Raw genomic sequence first — 17,985 nt, 5'->3', positions numbered from 1 at the left:
ACTTTGTCTTAAAGGGCCCGATACACCTTTGATGAATATTTACTGCCTAGTTGTCACCGGTTGAACAGAAAATCCTCAGAAATCCACTTGCTGGGCTCAAAAAATCTTAGATTAGAGAAGGAAGAAATCTCCAGAGATATTCCTTTTAAGATAAAAACTTTATTTTACAATTTTATAAAGCAGCTTTACATTAAGCACAAACAATCCATTTACTTTGTATAGAAACAAAATACCTTTCCATCTGCAAAAAATCCAGTTTTGCTGTATAGAAAACTAACATGTGCACATTGTGCTTAAATTGCCAAGTCTGTACAGCTTTACAAAGGACCGCCCTTCAGAAGGGCGTCCTGTAAACACTTTATTGCATATTTAACACATGGCATCTAACCCACATGGACAATGGAGGAGAAACAAGAAAAACAATTACAACAAGGATGAAAATAGCAGCTTTCAGTGAAAGTTTGCACACCGACAAAGAAAAGGCCTCTGCCACATCTGGAAAGTTGTGCTTGTGTGTCACTTCTGTATTTGCTCACAGACACTGGGTGGTTTTTGGATGAAGCCTTTATGTACAATAATCCTAAAGGGCCAAACTTGACCTTTATGTGGAAACTTTTGGCTGGTTTTACAACTGAAGTGGCAATAGATTTAATTTAACATCAGAGCTAACTCAAGATGAATGCAAAAAACAAAGACCCATTATCTTGAAACAAAGACAAATCAAAAGAAACAAAACAAAACTAAAATACCTTCCCCATTCTTCTAAGCTGAGAACAAGTAAACGTTTCACATGGTTTAAAACCCTAGAAAACTCTGTAGGTGCTTCGGAACAAAAACGCAATCGATGGTCTTGGGCAGTGTTCCTCCACGTCTGCCCCGCAGATCACCTGCATGAGAATTATCCGAATGCTTGTCAAAAATGCAGATTCTCATGCTTCACGGGCAGATTTAGTGAGTGACCGGCATCTGAATTTCAGGAAGCTCCCAGGTGATGCTGAGGCACCCTGAAGTTTGAGAACCACCGGTATATGCTGGCGGGGCGGTCGCAGGTTCAACTCATCCTCTTAGAAAATTCTGGGACCACGAGAAAAATCAAGTTGCTGTTGCAACGTGGAAGGCAGTGTGAAACCAACAGCAATGAAACAGCAATGCCATTTCTAGATCAAAATGTCTTTCCTTTTTCAGTGGAAAAGGACAGCCACATCGTTAAGGCACTGGTATCTGTCACGGAAGCATACCACGCTGTTTTTGCTGATTCCCTTAGTCTGAAGTACCAGTATGCAAACACAAGGCAGAAGTCTGGACCGCTCTAGATAATAACAGAGAAGATGAAGTAAAAAGGGTTTCCAGATTGGAGAAAGTTTATTTTTTGAGCACTGAAATTTAAAAAAAAAAAAAAAAAGGGAGTCCAGGTATTTTTGTTGAGACATCTAATGTAGAACTACAAAAGTCAAATGCTAGGGGGAAAGTGAATAACCCGCAGCTCTTCTGTTGTGAGCAAAATAGAGTTGTGGCCGCATAACTTGGGAGTTGAAGCTTACTCTTCTGTAATGTCGTCTTCAGTGTAGATCTATATTGTTTTCTCGGCTCCTGCTCCCTTTGCCACTAATATGTATACTTTGCCTTTATATTACACTCATACACATGTATATATTTTCTGACTTCTAAGTTGTGTTGGTAGGCTGAGTTCAATTTAAGATGCAGTATGTGGGCAAGTGCCCTCGTGGCTCTTGATGTGCATTTAATACAGGTCACAGACAAATTGCAATGTGTTTGTCAGACTCAGTCTCCTGAAAGTGTGGGGTCTCGTATTTCAATCTGTGTAAGTTACAGTAGTGACTTGGTGTTCGTCACACACTAAAACAAAAACAGCAAAATCAACCTCGCTTGATATTGACAATGCCGGAAGCCCTCTAGCAGACACTGCCCAGGGTGTGAGGGCTGTGAACCTATTTATGTGAGGTATGGTGGGATATAAAACCAAAAGAAACGTCTGGTTACACACAAACAGCGAATGTGGTAGCATCTACCCAATAGCTGAAATAATTTAAAATTAAAATTGCAAAAGAAAAACACTGATGTGCAGAGTCAATGGTCTGGAAAGTTGACAACCAAGAATGACCTAAAAGAAGGGAAAAAACCTGCTATGGTTCCTGTGTATAATATCTGACAGAGTACGTTTCTTTACAGAGGGGAAAAAAACCCCTGAAAGGGCAGCGGGAGGGGACTAGCTCCTTAAAGAAAATTTCCAAAATGTCCCCCCAAAACAGATAAAACTCTCAGGTGTAGTCTGAAATGAAATACAGAATTCTAGACAAAAAGAAACCATCACAGGGGGAGTGGGGAGGGATAGACTGATTATCAAATCTTTACTGATTGTAGATCGAGTTTCATAAAACAGAATAACATTTTTGTGATTTCTTGTGCAGTCAACAAGTTTCATTTTAGTTGTGCTTACATTATATAACTGTGAAGCCTGAACACTGGCTGTGTTTTTAATTTACATGTTTCAAGAAAACCATACATTCAAAATATTCTCCATATATAACAAATTCAACAAACGCAACACGAAATTTGCCCAGAAATTAATCTATAGAAAAGAAACATCATTTTAAAAAGTTGCACACAGTCCACTATTCAGGCTGCGAGTACACACTTACTGTATTACAGCACATAATTTTTTAAAGTTTGCTTCCAACATAAACATAAATAGTCACATTTTAAGAGAGGCCCATACTAAGTTTTCAGGTAAGCACTAGACAGCTGGCCACTAACGGCCACTTACCAGTGTCTTTCCCAAACCCAGAGGGATGGGACTATCTGTGGAACCGCAGAAGGTGATAAGCAAGGCAAAGTTAAACATCTTTGTTCAGCCATCGACTAACACTTTTCTGCTCCAAGGGCCACCGAGGTTTCAAAACACCCAACCCACAGAATGCAATGATCTCCGACGACTGGTTTCATTTATCACTTTGATGTAATCCACAAAAACCTAGTATACCACCTTTCAAAATGTGCCTATGCTCCGCTGACGTAGAGCCCATAGCTGTGTATGACAGAGGCTGAAAGACGATTTTGGTTCTGAGCTCTAGTTGTGCTTTGCCCTGCTGCCTTTAAGGTAGCTCTTCCACCTCTTGACAAACTCTTTGAAGATTGGGGACTCATCGATGGTGCTGAGTAGCTGCAGCTGATTGATGTGGGTGGTGTGGTAGTCCCAGCGGGCCAGGTTGGGGGCAATGCCGAGCATGAAGTGGCGGAGGTCATAGATGGTTCCTGACCCGGTGTCATACAAGGGGAGCATGGCTTTAAGGGATTCCATACCACGCTCATACAAGGACCTCGCTTCTTTCCCGAGTTTTTCCCCTGCAGTTTCTTTTAAGTCATACAGCCCAATTAAAGAATACATAAAGCCATTTAAAACGAAAGAGCTAGGTGTGGTGGGATATTCTTCATACCAGTCGTGTTTATTCATAAACACAGCCCTAACTCCATGCTGTTCGGACAGAAACTTGTAAGGGGCTGTTGCCCTTAAAGCTGAACTGAGGAATAAATGGTCTTTTGTTAACAGATAGGCCCTGACTAAGGTAGAAATGGCCTGCCCTTGGGCCATGGCCGAGTACCACCCTGGCTCTAAAGACTTGAACCCCTCCCCTAACTTACGGGTCACCATAATTGGCCAGCCACCTTTCTCATCCTGGTTCCTTACCAGCCAATCGCTGGCAGCGAAGAATGCAGCCATGTGGGCTGTGGTAGAGATGGTAATGTTGTCAAGGAAGCCTTTCCCTTTTGCAATCAACCTAACCACCTTTTTGGGCATGATTTTGGTTGGCTTGACAGCTTTTGTGTTGGAAAGACCCACTCCTTTCCTGAGGTCAGTGACCAGGTCCCTTGTGACCGTGCTCCACGAAGTTCTAGGCCCAATGCCATAGTATATGTCTCTTTCTTTAAAAGCAATTAGCTGGGTATTTGAGACATAATGTACAGTGAAGAGCTGATTCTTTTCTGTGGTCTCTAGAACCACGGACACACTTCCATTTGTCAAGAACTTGAGGTCAAATGAAATAATAAAATCTTTTGTGTTCCCCAGTTGCAAGGATACACCTTCACTGGTTTCTGTAGGGGGAAAATATACCAACAGAGACTGGTTAGAATAAAAGCTCTTTGTATTAAAAATAAATCACAATTCCTCCTTGATAACCACTAACCATACAAAATTAGCATTTCGATATTTTGGTTAACCATATCATCATCATCATCATCATCATCATCATCATCATCATTTTACTGAAGTAACCAAAAACAAATGATACAATTGATGAGCCCATCCATGACGGCTCACGAGTTTCAGGCCTGTCTAGTTTAGCGGGCTAAGAGCAAATGATTAAGGTGTTGTTGATCAAACTGCCTTTTCTAGATCGAATGCTGGCTGGTCGATAATCAATGGCTGCCCTAATATACCCATTCTATAAAGAGAAAAAAATAGCCAAAATAGGCTTAGCACATAATATTGTGAGACGTTAGAAGAATGGCTGCACATGAATTTTTTAATCTAATTAACATTTAGTAAGTATTTACTATGTTCTAAGTGCTTTACTAGTCGCTTTTTTTTTTTAATGTTTTTATTTTATTTTTGAGAGAGAGAGACAGAGTGCAAGCAGGGGAGGGGCAGAGAGAGAGGGAGACACAGAATCGGAAGCAGGCTCCAGGCTCCGAGCTGTCAGCACAGAGCCCCACGTGGGGCTTGAACCCACAGACCGTGAATTCATGACCTGAGCCCAAGTTGGACACTTAACCGACTGAGCCACCCAGGCACCCCAGTGCTTTACTAGACTTAACTCACTTAATCTTTGTAACAAGAATAGTGCTATTATTACTCTTACTTTATGGTTGACAAACTGAGACACAGGAAAGTTAAGTAACTTGCCTGATGTACAAAATGTGAAACTCAGGTTGCCTAGTTTGGCTTCACAATACACATTTTTTTTTTTTTTAAGTTTATTTTTAAGTAATCTCTATGCCCAACATGGGGCTCAAAGTCACGACCCAGAGATCAAGAGTTGCACACTCTGCCAACTGAACCAGTCAGGCTTCCCTTTACAATATACACTCTTAACTGCTGCTAACTGATGCTGAAAACGATAGGTTTGCTTCCAGATATCTGCTGGAGTTGTGAATAAAATTTCTGAAAATTAAGCGATGGGTTCATGTAGCCCACAAAAAGGGAGGGAAACTGGGGGAGGTCGAGGGGGAAGCATAGAATTAAAACCCCACCAAACCTTGTTTGAACTGTTACTCTACCACCTACTAGCTTTGAGATGTTCAAGACGATATAACTCTTTGAACCTCAGTTTCTTCGCATGTTAAATAATACTTTGCAAGGTAATTGTGAGGATTTAAAAAAAAAAAAAAAGATAGTGGCTTGGAGCAAAGTAAAAATTGATAGTGATTATGATTATTATTACTCTGAAGCCACTGGCCTTCGGAGGCTGATAAAACAGTAACAGCTGTTTTATCTGGCAAATCATCAAATAAGAGATTTCTCTTGCGTATCTACAGTACAATGACAGCTGACTCCCAAAAAGTTGCCTTTCTGAATATGGCTGGTCTAGATCTACCAAGAAAAGAAACAGAGCATATTAAAGAGCAGCAGCAACACGACCACCACCACCAGCAAAAATATACGTACTGCATATTTTATATATGAATTTACACTCCCATGTGTTATCTCACAGGATCTTTATAATAATCCGAGGCCGGTAGAGCAGGAATTACTACTTCCATTTCAGGAACAAAGATATGGAGGCTTTGCAAGGTTAAAAGGTTTGCTCAGAGCCAAATGCCAATTCGTGGTAGAGTAGGGACCAGAAACCAGGATTCCTGGACCCAAGATCAAAGACTATGAAAAAGAAATGGTATTGGAAATGGCATCCTCATGAGCATAATCGCTGGAAGAGTTATTTCTCTCAAAATAGCTACAGAATCAGATCTGCTTTGAGGAGTCCTTTGAAGAAATCTTCCGTATATCACCAGGGGCAAAGATGAAGTGTGGACTGATGATGGTGTATACAAGAGTAATTAGCCTGGAGAGCCCTAGCATGTGGAGCTGGCTGTTAAACTCTCCCAACACTGGACTCTACCAGTGTGGACATAATTGGTCCGGGGCTCTTAATTATTTCATTTGATGGAACAGACAATCATGGAAATTGTATAAGGAATGAGAACATCTTGATAGACTTACATGTCAAATGATGCTTTGAGTGACTTTTTTTTTTTTAACTTTATTTTTTATTTTTTAAAATTTACATCCAAATTAGTTAGCATATAGTGCAACAATGATTTCAGGAGTAGATTCCTTAGTGCCCTTACCCATTTAGCCCATCCCCCCCTCCCACAACCCCTCCAGCAACCCTCAGTTTGTTCTCCATATTTATGAGTCTCTTCTGTTTTGTCCCCCTCCCAGTTTTTATATTATTTTTGTTTCCCTTCCTTTATGTTCATCTGTTTTGTCTCTTAAAGTCTTGAGTGACTTTTTAAAAAGGGATTTCAGAAGCATATTTCTAATAAAGATCCATTTTATCTGGAAAAAGGTCAACATGCAATCTCTCTTTACTAGTTGTTTTCCTACATCTACGGTAAAATGGAATCTGATGCTCAATACAACATTCCCAAAACACTGCAGGGTTCTAAATTGACTGACAAATCACTCAAGTTTAAATTATATTCAGCAGAGAAGACTGTCTTGAGTGCTTATTTTTTCATTCTTAGGGTAATGCCTCATTAATAAGACAATATTATTAAGTATGACCAATTCATTCTCATGAAACTGAATAACAGTGATCCATCTTTAGAAGTCCAAATGGGGGGCTCCTGGGTGGCTCAGTTGGTTAAGTGACTGACTTTGGCTTGGGTCATGATCTCACGATTTGTGGGTTTAAGCCCTGCATCGGATTCTGTGCTGACGGCTCAGAGCCTGGAGCCTGTTTCTGATTGTATCTCCTTCTCTCTCTGCCCCTCCCCCACTTGCACTCTCTTTCTTAACAATAATAAAAATTTTTAAAATTTAAAAAGTCCAAAATGGGAGGAAGCTGAAGAATTATCTATTTTCCTCCCAGAATTCCCTTCTTTCACTTTATCAATATAAATCTAATGAAATGATATGGCCAAAATTACCTGATGTTTCACTATAACAGATTAGTTGATGTCATGGGATATAACCTTTAAAAAAAAAAGACTATTTTCCTAAAACACTATCACCACCAGAGGGAGCTACTGAGCCACACAGAAGAAGAGAAGTCCCAATTCCCAACATAAATCAATCAAACAAAAAATGGTAGTCTTTACAACAATCTTCCAAGTCTTTTAATTCCCAATTTATAGATATACAGAGTGGTTACATAACCTGTCAACACCACTCGGAAGGATCCAAATGGTAGCAAAAGGGATGTGAGTGTGGTTGTGGCAACCACTCTGGAAATACAGCAGGCGAGGTCTGAGCTCTACTGAAGGTAGTATTCTGTACCTAGAGATGCCTACTTTCAATCTATTAGTAGAAAGTTCTGGGTTTCCCATTTTTTGAAATCCATACTCATCCTCTCTCTGAGCAGTTAAGCCTAGGAGTTACTAGAAGTGTTTATTCTTGGTGTATGTGTCCTTTAGGCCAAAAAAGGATGATAAACACTTAAGAACAGTCTTTAAATCAATGTTTTCACATACAACACAAACCATCATCATTCATTCATTTTAATCCACATACTAATAAGCTCAGTGAGAAGAGGCCCTCCCTACTCAGAACCTTGAGGAACAGTGAGAGATCAGGGCCAGGCAGAACAGGAGAAGCTCACAAGAAGTCTGAGAAAGAATGGCTGCACAGAGAGAGGGGAGAAAGTGAGGTCATGCAAATGAAGTGAAGAAAGTACATCAGGAAAGGGAAAGCTAATTTAATTTAATGGAGTATGACAGGTATAGTTTCAGTTCATTCAATTTTAAAATTAGGAAGAGGAACTCAAACATTATTCAACAAACAAAACAATAAAATATGATGTAGACCCATGTTCTGGTTCTTTCTTCTAGAGGATTTTAATTTTATTTCCTTTCAAGGAAAAAAATTAAAGTCCCCAAAAGAAAAACTAAAAGGCCAACAGCATTCAGCCCCTGGTCCTCTGAGACTCACCTCATTGAGGCCAATGTTTCTATACACAAGTTCCAAATTCTTCTCAACAGGGATTCTCTGAATTGATCCCCCAGGAGGTCTATACCCTCTGAAAAGCCTCATCTCCCCATCCTGCGCTTCAAATACAACAGTCTCACTGCTTTGATTTCCTTCTCCTGCGCTGAGCAACAACTTCCATGTAACCCAACTCACTTGCCCTCATACCCTAGATCAAATACACCTCCACGCATGCCCAAGATAGCAAAACAAGCGCCCCATTCCCAGTTAGCACACTCCACCAACACGGAGTTCCAACTGTGAGTAGCTTGTGTGCCACTGACAGAGTGTCCCAGAGTTCTCTCCCCCCATATACTGAAAACCACCTTAGGAAGCAGTTCTATCTCTAGCTACGGGCTGCAGAATGAAGAGCTGACGTGAGGGTCCCTCACACAGTGTATCACCCAGGGCATCCAAAGTGAGCAATGAAATCTACTGCTCTAAATAGAATAGAGTTCAAAAGACCACTCTAGACAACTTCTCAACATTTGAGATCAAGATGAGAGTTGTTTCTCACCCTAATCCAGACAACATTACTAATTAGTGCAAAAGTAAGCTCCTTGGGTACATACAAAAACAAATGTCCTTTTGCTTAGTCTAATCATTTCCTGCTACAATAACCTCTTTGGTATCACAAGCTAAATACTCTTGAACATCTCCATGTACTTTCTCACCAGTCAAGCCTGTGGTTTTACAATAAGCAGAGATGCTCTGTGTACTGGAATATCACAGAATACCATAGGAGAAAAGAAGTTCTAGTCACAATAAAAACTAAAGGTCATTCATTATTTGCACTGCATTAAGCACTCATAAATCCATTACTTAAGGTCATCTAGAATGAGTAGATTTGTATTGTGGCTTTCAAGGTCTGTGAATTACACAGTCATCAATAAAGGACAAGGAGAGAATACAGAAGAGGTCTTATAACCTTTTCTCTCGTTTTATTTACCGACTGCAAGGTTGGTGGGAGGGGGGAATCAGTTCTGTTCTTGACAACATTTCCCCCATAGAGAATTAAGCCTGAGGTGCTAACTGAAATTATTTCATTGTCTTTTTAAGTAATCGACTCATTAATTCTCATGGATATTGATTAGAGGAGAAAAATACATTACATCCTAATTAATGAGACTGTCTTACTAAAAGGGGAAATGTTGCATAAAGTTAATTTGATTTTATAAATGCTTTTATTAATGAAATGGTTTTATATGAAGTTTGAGACAATCTAGTACATTAACAAAACTCAATACGAGAAGCAGGCCTGGTTGCTAATGCTATATTTTGGAAAAAAAAAAACAAAAACAAAAACAAAAAACCATGCTGGTAAAAACCAGACAAAGGAAAGGATGGCTCTCTATAAAGAAAAATTTCTACCTTAATGCAAAACAGTTTAAAAGTTAAAGAATAAATGCTGCACTGAAATACTAAAATAAACCAATGAGGGTCATTCCTATGGGACATAGATCCCTGGAAGGAGACACATACCATGTAGTAACCTGGATCTTAATATTCAATCTATGGCTTGGTTTTCCACGCAGTTTTTTTTTTTTTGTTTTGTTTTTTTAATAACCTTGAATTTTTAGCTGTTCTTTTTCTAGGGATTTCACTTGGGTGACACCATGTTTCTTTATATAGATACAATATAAAGGGTCTGCTAATGTGCTTTTTAAAACCATAAAAGCAATTTTAAAGGAGTTATCAGGTACCATAAATCAACATAAAATTAGCAGACACATATAATAATCATCACTTACCTGGAGTAATGAACTGCTTAACATTGGTGAATCTAGACTTATCAGCCACACTAGCCATAAAGCAGCCCTTTGGCACAGTCCAGTCATTCGGCTTGCTGTTTCTGTCTCTGTCTTCTGCTGTTTCATATACCTCTACATGAGGGGGTTTCTCAGTTAGATTCTTGCTGTAATGACTCAACCCATATTGTGCAATCTGGATTGGGTAGAAATAGCCTTGAGGTCCCCATTGTGTAGATAAAGGTACACCTACAAAATAGAGAGACTAAATAAATAACCACATCTGGACATTTCCAAGCGTATTCTGAACAACGCTCTCCACTGCTTTACCTCTGGGGCACGTTACAGGGTTATCGGCAGCTTTAATGCTTTGGTATTACGCTACTTTCATAATGACTAAAAAACTAATGAGGCAATCAGACATGAAAAACAAAATTGAGGCTTATTCACTCTTGTTCAGTATTTGACAGACAGCAATGCAGTGTGGTAGAAAACCCTTTAAGAACTGATGTTTTACAGAGCTACAGACGTCCCGTTTTCAAAACCCCGTTTCATACATTCGTATTTTGTACAATTTCAATACATGTAGATAATGTTACCACAGGTTTATCCTAAAATATTAACTCTGAAATTTTCTTACATGTTTGTACTTCACATTCAAGTTAGTAACCTACTCCTCTCTCTCTCCAATGTTAAGATGTGGTCTAACTGTATCAGCTGATGGTTAAAGTATTTGCTTAAGGAGCCGGGTATGACCAGGCAACTTCAAGTATAAACGCAGTTTGCAATTCTTCTTCATATCCGGCATGTCAAAATGTGACTCTTGAGAATGAGGCGTGTTTTTTAAATGAGTTAAAGTTGTATATCTAACTAGAGATTTCTGACATAATTCATTAATGGATGATCTCTTCTTGTAAAGTTCTAAGCAAAACTTTGAGATGTTTATTAGTGTTTATTTTAGTAATTTTACACGGGGAATACAATAATGCCACATTGCATAGAATATTGTATTGCTGCCTCATGGTCTATGTGTTTAGAAATAAACTCCTTTCTGTAGTTCTAAAATAATTTGATCAACATCAGATGGACAGAGCAGAAACCAAGAACCTACAAAACTGTGTGATGTAGTTTCAAAACAGTTTAAGGAATTAGGAGCTATAAGGGCTAAGAAACCTAGGCTACAGATATGCTTTTAATATAAAGACTGCATCATGAATTGGTGGGGACAAAAGATTATTCAATACATGTGAGGGGAAGAGTCTGAAATTATACCCTGACTTTGTACCATTTACCAAAATATAAATCAACCAAGCTGGCCTAAAAAGCTTGATGTAAAAAACCAAAACCCTAATAAAACTATTAAGAGAAAGTACAGATGAACAGCTGACCACAATGTGGCAATGATTTTCTAACCATAAAAGTAAAAAAAAAAAAAAGTCTGTAAGTTTAGTAAATGAAACTAAAAACTTCCAAAACTAACAAATCATAAGTAAAATGAAAGATAACCAAATTGAAGAAAATATCTTTAATAAGTGCAACAAAGTATTATTAACCTTACTATATATATAAAAGTTCACATAAATATTTTAAAAGCCCACTTAATTAGAGAAAGAGGGAAACAACATGAAGATCATTTTATAATGATTGAAAGCATATGAAAAAGATATCTGACCTCACTAATTGTTATAGAAAGCAAATCATGAGATCCTTTGTAAACAACAGATTAAAAAAAGAAAAACCAATGTTCCTTGGGGCCCCTGGGTGGCTCAGTCAGTTAAGCATCTGACTTTGGCTCGGGTCATGATCTCACGGTTCGTGAGTTCGAGCCCCACGCTGGGCTCTGTGCTGACGGCTCAGAGCCTAGAGCCTGCTTCAGATTCTGTCTCTCTCTCTCTCTCTCTCTCTCTCTCTCTCTGCCCCTCCCCTGCTCACACTCTGTCTCTCTGTCTCTCTCTCTCTCACACAAATAAATAAACATTAAAAAATTAAACAAACAAAAAAAACAATAAAAACAAAAACGATGTTCCACGATGTCAAGAGCTGGGTGACAAGTGTGCCCTCACACTCTGCTACTGGAAACATGAGTAGTTCAACCTTTTCTGGAAAAAGCAGTGTAACTAAATAGATCAACTTCTATCATTTGAGTGACAGTTTATTTCCTAGGAAACTACTCTTAGAATATAATTAAAACAGCAAATGATTAACTATAAATATCTATACCATTATGTATAAAAGCAAAAAAAAAACTGGAAGTGACCTAAGTGGCCAACTAAGGAGAAAGGCTGAACACATTACACATATCATGGCATATTCTCACTATATGAGAGTAGTTGTTAAAATATTCGGTAAATATTTAATAACAAGGGGGAATACTCAATATATTTTAGATGAAAAAAGGAGAATATAAAACTGACTACACAGTATGATCTCAATTTATTTAAAAAAACAACAAAAAGATCGGGAAAACACATCAAAATATTAACAGCGGTTATGGGTGCTTTTTACTTTTTCTTTAGCATCCAAACATCTATTACTTTTATACATTTTACATAATTTACATGAAAGGGTTTGACGATGGGTATCTCTGAAATCTCTAAGAAAACATTACCACCCTGGACACTGTATGGTTAAGTATCATTACAACTATGTTAAAACATAGACCTAGGTACAAAGACCTCCAGAGAATATACAAAATGGTAACAATTATCTTGAAGTGGTATGAATATAAGTGAATTTGGCCCTTCCCTCTTCTGAACATTAGGTAAAGATATTATAAAAAACTTAAAATATTGTATTAAAATCACTTTTTAATAGAATGAAGAAAATAAAATAAAATAAAACTAAGCAAAGCAATCTGAAAACACACTAAGTTCTTTCCTCGGGTTAAATGATGTATTTTAAAGTCAAATTCAACTTGGCTTTCAGATCCATCTTAGGTTTGACATACAAATTCCAAAATGTACTAATGACACTCATAACGAGCTCCTACTGCTTCAGGTTTTAAAGACAATATGCAATAGACTATAGGAGTGTAGCGTAAACGTTCAGAGAAAATGGTGTCTTGTTCTGAGGACTTTAAACCTCCATCCAGAGATGACACCTGGCTAATCTGGTAGTAAGACTGCATTGGTACATAGGTCTATTGGTCTCCTCTCCTAGGGCACTAACTGCATATTTTAATGCAAAATTTTTGGAGATGCTGTGCCCTTACTTTAGAGGTGATAATTTTAGATTCTGAGGCGGGTTCGTGGAATAATCCTATTTGATCAGGTATCATCTCGCAGCCCCCATATCACATCATCTAGAATGATGCCTCAGGTTTAGACTTAACCCGGTCCTCCTTGCGAAGTCAGAGTGATGAATGGTCTCCTGACAGTAAGCTATGTATGTACTTGCTATATCATTAACACCTACAATTTCTTATTCCTCAACACAATCAAGATAGAAAAAGGCAGTGGAGCAGACAGATACCAACCTTCAACCCCACTTATGCACTTGACTCTGTCTCGGACTTCCACATTGTAGCCTTCAAAGGACATAAACACGCCATCAGGGTGATAAGGGGCTCTCTGTGCATAGACTTTGGAATAGCTATGAGAGAATTCAAACCGATCGTAGCCATCATACTGAACCACCTTTCCATATACGTCAAAATATTTCTCTACCCAAGTGAATGGAAGAAAGACTTCATTCCCCTCTCTTCTCCCTTTAATTGTGTGTTCATCATTTATGAGACAGTCAATTTCTTCGTATTTGAGCCCTAACACCTTGCTTCCCCCATTGCTGTTGAAGCTCCCAACAACAGGGGGTGCTTTCTGCTGTTCCTGAGGGAATGCCTCCTCAGACTGCTTGGCCATGTGGTTCACATAGTTGTTACTCTCAGATGCTGCTGCTCTTTTTTCTAATCCATCCACTCTGAAGCCACTACTCAAGTGCCGTGGAAACTGGATCGCTTTATCGCTGGAACATTTATTCCACAAAAGTACCGTGACCAAAGTGAAGAGTGTGCAGATGATAATCAAAGTCTTATAGTTGACCCGAGCTGCCAAGCAACGCATATTTCAGACCATACCTATGGAGGCAAGAAGAAAAATTCATGCAAAGCTGTACTGCAGACATTTCATAGGATAAGGTTTTCCTTAGTTTTTTATATTGAACCACATTAGGGCAATTTTATTCACTGCAGTAATCTGATCAGATTTAAAATGACTAACTCAAACTTCTCAGCAGAGACAAAGAAAAGGCAAGAGGAGCTTCCCCCCTCTTAAAATACTTAGCACGATCCTCTAAAGTAGAGATTCTCAAACTTTCTGTTTGTGGCTCTCTTGGTATCTTACTAATTGTTTCAAAGTCCCTAGGCCAAAAGAAATACCTGACAGTTCCATTTATTAAGTCCTTGGGCCCAAATAACTTAATACATTATTTTTGTCTGAACAAGTTAGTAGCTGTCGGAAAAAACACAGCGGCTTTTGTAAAGGTGAAAACACTGATATCCATGCTGCCAAACCCAACAGTGAATTTTCGGTGCCCCTCCTACTTGCTCTCTCGGCAGCGTGAATAGTCAATGACTCTTTCCTACTGGAAACACTTTCTTCTCATGGCTTCCAGGGCACCATCCTCTCATGGATTTCCTTGTACACCACTGGCTGCTCCTCCTCAGTCATCTCTGACCATTCTTTCTCATCTCCCTGAACCGTAAGTGTTAGCGTGCCTTAGGGTCTCAGGCCTCATACCTCTTCTTGACCTCTATTCACTCCTAGGCGATCTCACCCAATCCCATGGCTTTAAATACACTTTATATGCTAACTACTTTCACAATTTCCTCTCTAAGCCAGAACTTTCTCCAGAACTGCAGGCACATACATCTCAGTACCAATCCAAGTAGCTGACATCTTTACTTGGAGACCAAATGAACTTTTGAAACACCCCAAACTTAACTCCTCATCTTTCCCCCCATCTGTTTCTCTTTTCCTATTGCTCAGGCCAGAAACCTCTACTCCTTTCTTGCTCACCCCATATCCAATCAGTCAGGAAATGCTGTTGGCTCTACCTTCAAATTATACCCAGAATCTGACCTCTTTTCACCAACTCCACCATTACCACCACATCAGAGCCACTGCCATCTTTCACTTAGAATACTACAATGATGTCCAAACTGGTCTCTTCTTATTTCTATCCTTGCTCTACTATTCTACCCCAAGTCTATTCTCAACATAGCCATTAGAATGATGCTTTTTTTTTTTTTCAGTTTATTTATTTTGAGAGATACAGAGATAAAGTGAGTAGGGAGGGGGCAGAGACAGAGAGAATCCCAAGCAGGCTCTGCACTGTCAGTGCAGAGCCCGATGTAGGGCTTGAACTCACAAACCACGAGATCATGACCTGAGCTGAAGTCAAAAGTCGGATGCTTAACTGGCTGAGCCACCCAGGTGCCCCAGAATGATGCTTTTAAATGTAAGCCAGATCATGTCACTCTAGTCACAATGGGAAAGGAATCTGATGCTGTTGCCATATAATACACTAGCCAGTTGTGACTGCAATTAAATAGTCCTGAATTACTTGTTGCTGAGGTCACTGGGAACTATGGAAAATTATGGGATTAGTCTCCTTAGTGTTTGCTACAGTAGCTCTATAATTCATTTTATGGTGTAAATCCACAACTACTTATTTTACTGTTTGAAATTATTCATCCCCTTTTTTCTTTCCACAAACGCTTTTGGGAGCGATGAGATTTTTTATGTTGTTATTATTTTTTTTTTAATGTTTATTCATTTTTGAAAGACAGAGAGAGACAGAGCACAAGCAGGGGTGGGGCAAAGAGAGAGGGGGACACAGAATCAGAAGCAGGCTTCAGGCTCTGAGCTGTCAGCACAGAGCCTGATGTGGGGTTTGAACCCATGAACCGTGAGATCATGACCTGAGCTGAAGTCAAGATTCTTAACCCGACTGAGCCACCCAGGTGCCCCACAATGAGATTTTTTTTAAAAAACCCCAAAATGAAAAATGTTTAATGAGAAATTACACAATAATTTTTTATTTTTTAAAGAAAGGTGATGGTGAGGGGCACCTGGGTGGCTCAGTGAGTTAAGCATCTGACTTTGATTCAGGTCATGATCTTAATGGTTTGTGGGTCTGAACCCCTGCATCTGGCTCTCTGCTGTCAGCACGGAGCCTGCTTCAGATCCTCTGTCCCCCCGCTCTCTCTGTTCCTCCCCAGTTTATGCTGTCTCTCTCAAAAATAAATAAATTTTTTAAAAAAGAAAGCTGATGGTGAATGTGTAATTCTCTATCTATCTATCTACAGCTTGAATTCATGACCCCAAGATCAAGAGTCACATGCTCTACCAACTGTGCCAGCCAGGCACCCTCACTCATTTAATTCCAGAAGAAGGTGCCTTTGAGTTCTTATATGTCTAAAATCAACTTCAGTCTGCTCTCTCCTTTGATTTATAGTTTGGCAAGATATAGAATCCCTGGTTACACATTATTTTCTTTTGAAAAGTTGTAGGCAATGTTTTATTGTCTTAAAGCATTAAGAACTACTGATGAGAGGGGCGCCTGAGTGGCCCAGTTGGCTGGGTGTCCAACTCTTGGTTTAGGCTCAGGCTCACGATCTCGCAGTTTGGGAGATCGGGCCCTGCGTCGGACTCTGCGCTGGGAGCGCGGAGCCTGTGTGGGATTCTCTCTCTCCCTCTCTGCCCTGCCCTTGCTCACTCTCTCTCAAAATAAAGAAATAAACTTAAAAAAAAAAAAAATTTTAAAGAATTACTGATGAGAGGTTTGATTTCAGTTTGATACTTGTCACTTTGTACATGAATTTCCTCTGGATCTTTTATCTTTAGAATTCTGCAGCTTCCCAAGAATGTATTGCATTATGATATTTGACTCACTATTTCAGCACTTGTTGTGCCCTTTCCATCTGAAAACGTGTGTTCTCCAATTTTTGTTTAATGCGTGAAGTTCTCTCCCTACAGCCCTGAGTATATTAGAGTTCCTTTCTGGTTAAGTTCTCTCTGATTAGCTCTATTTTCTCCAGTAGCAATTTTTCTGGTTATTTTAGTCTTTCACGCCATCAGTTTTCCTCACATGCCTGGTGATCTTTGGTTACTCATTCGCATTTACATCTGAATGATTCATTTTAGCCAACACAGATTTCCTCTATCACTGTGAAGATGGTTTGATTTCTGGTCGGACTGCTCTCCTGAGGAGGGCTCTGTGTGGCGTAGGTACAGGCTGACTGGCAGTGTTCCTTTAGGATGCATGGGTGGGGACCAGCAGACCTGCTAAATACCAGAATAAAGATGGCTTTTTTCCCTTTTGTTCTGGAGATATAACTTGTACTTTAAAAGCCTTAGCTTTTCCCAATTTCTCTAAACAAAATCTGTTTGATGTTTTGCCTGGGGTTTGTGCCTGCTATCAATAGTCTAAGTGCAGGGAGGAGAGCGGTAAGGAGAAATGAGAGCCTTCTAGTACTTGAGCAGAGACCCAGAAATCTGTTCAATTACCACTCTTTGGTAGCCTTCCTATTTATTGTTATTAGTTTCTTCATTTCTTATTTCTATACATTTTATTTCAGTAGGGCATCAGGAGGGAAAGTAGGCAAAGACAGGGTTTTGGTCCATCTTGGAAATCATACACAGATTTAAGAGCCAGAATCCAACAACACTTTATCATCCACGTTATTACTATTCGAAAATGTACTGAATGCTAAAAAACCAAAGCGTGGTACAAGCGAACCTTTAGAAGTCATATATTTACAAAGGATTTCCTTGTATTATAGTACCAGCAAACCAACACACTAAATGGCGTTTATTTTTAAAAAGAAGTCCTTTGTTAAAAACACTTACGTGTCAACATTTCAATCATCTGTCAGCTCTACCTAACATTTAGACCAATTAAAATAGAAATATACAGATTTTATCCCATCTTTGAGGAGTGCCCCTTCCTTCACGACTCAAATGAGAGTAAACCCGCCTATGGAAGTAAGCTACCATTATAATGAGATGCATCATGGGAAAACATGGAAAAAAT

At 39.2% G+C, this 17,985-nt stretch overlaps 1 protein-coding gene across 2 annotated transcripts in view; it reads right to left on the bottom strand.

Moving 5' to 3' along the window:
* Positions 1-265: 265 nt before the first annotated feature.
* Positions 266-17,985, bottom strand: part of GLCE (glucuronic acid epimerase) — a 122,331-nt gene continuing 104,611 nt past the window's right edge. Inside the window, exons 2-4 of one of the 2 annotated variants that reach the window (XM_049613808.1) lie at positions 13,430-14,026; positions 9,958-10,203; positions 266-4,113 (exon numbers count right to left, since the gene is read on the bottom strand). In XM_049613808.1, coding sequence (XP_049469765.1) covers positions 3,089-4,113; positions 9,958-10,203; positions 13,430-14,012 — 1,854 coding nt within the window. In that variant the 5' untranslated portion in view covers positions 14,013-14,026 and the 3' untranslated portion in view covers positions 266-3,088. The remainder of the gene's footprint in view (positions 4,114-9,957; positions 10,204-13,429; positions 14,027-17,985) is intronic. The other variant, XM_049613809.1, reaches the window with a different exon arrangement.

The sequence above is a fragment of the Panthera uncia genome (assembly GCF_023721935.1).
Source record: "Panthera uncia isolate 11264 chromosome B3 unlocalized genomic scaffold, Puncia_PCG_1.0 HiC_scaffold_1, whole genome shotgun sequence".
NCBI classification, from domain to species: domain Eukaryota; kingdom Metazoa; phylum Chordata; class Mammalia; order Carnivora; family Felidae; genus Panthera; species Panthera uncia.
Note: the sequence above shows the minus strand (reverse complement) of the source record. Positions and strands in the feature narration are given on the sequence as shown.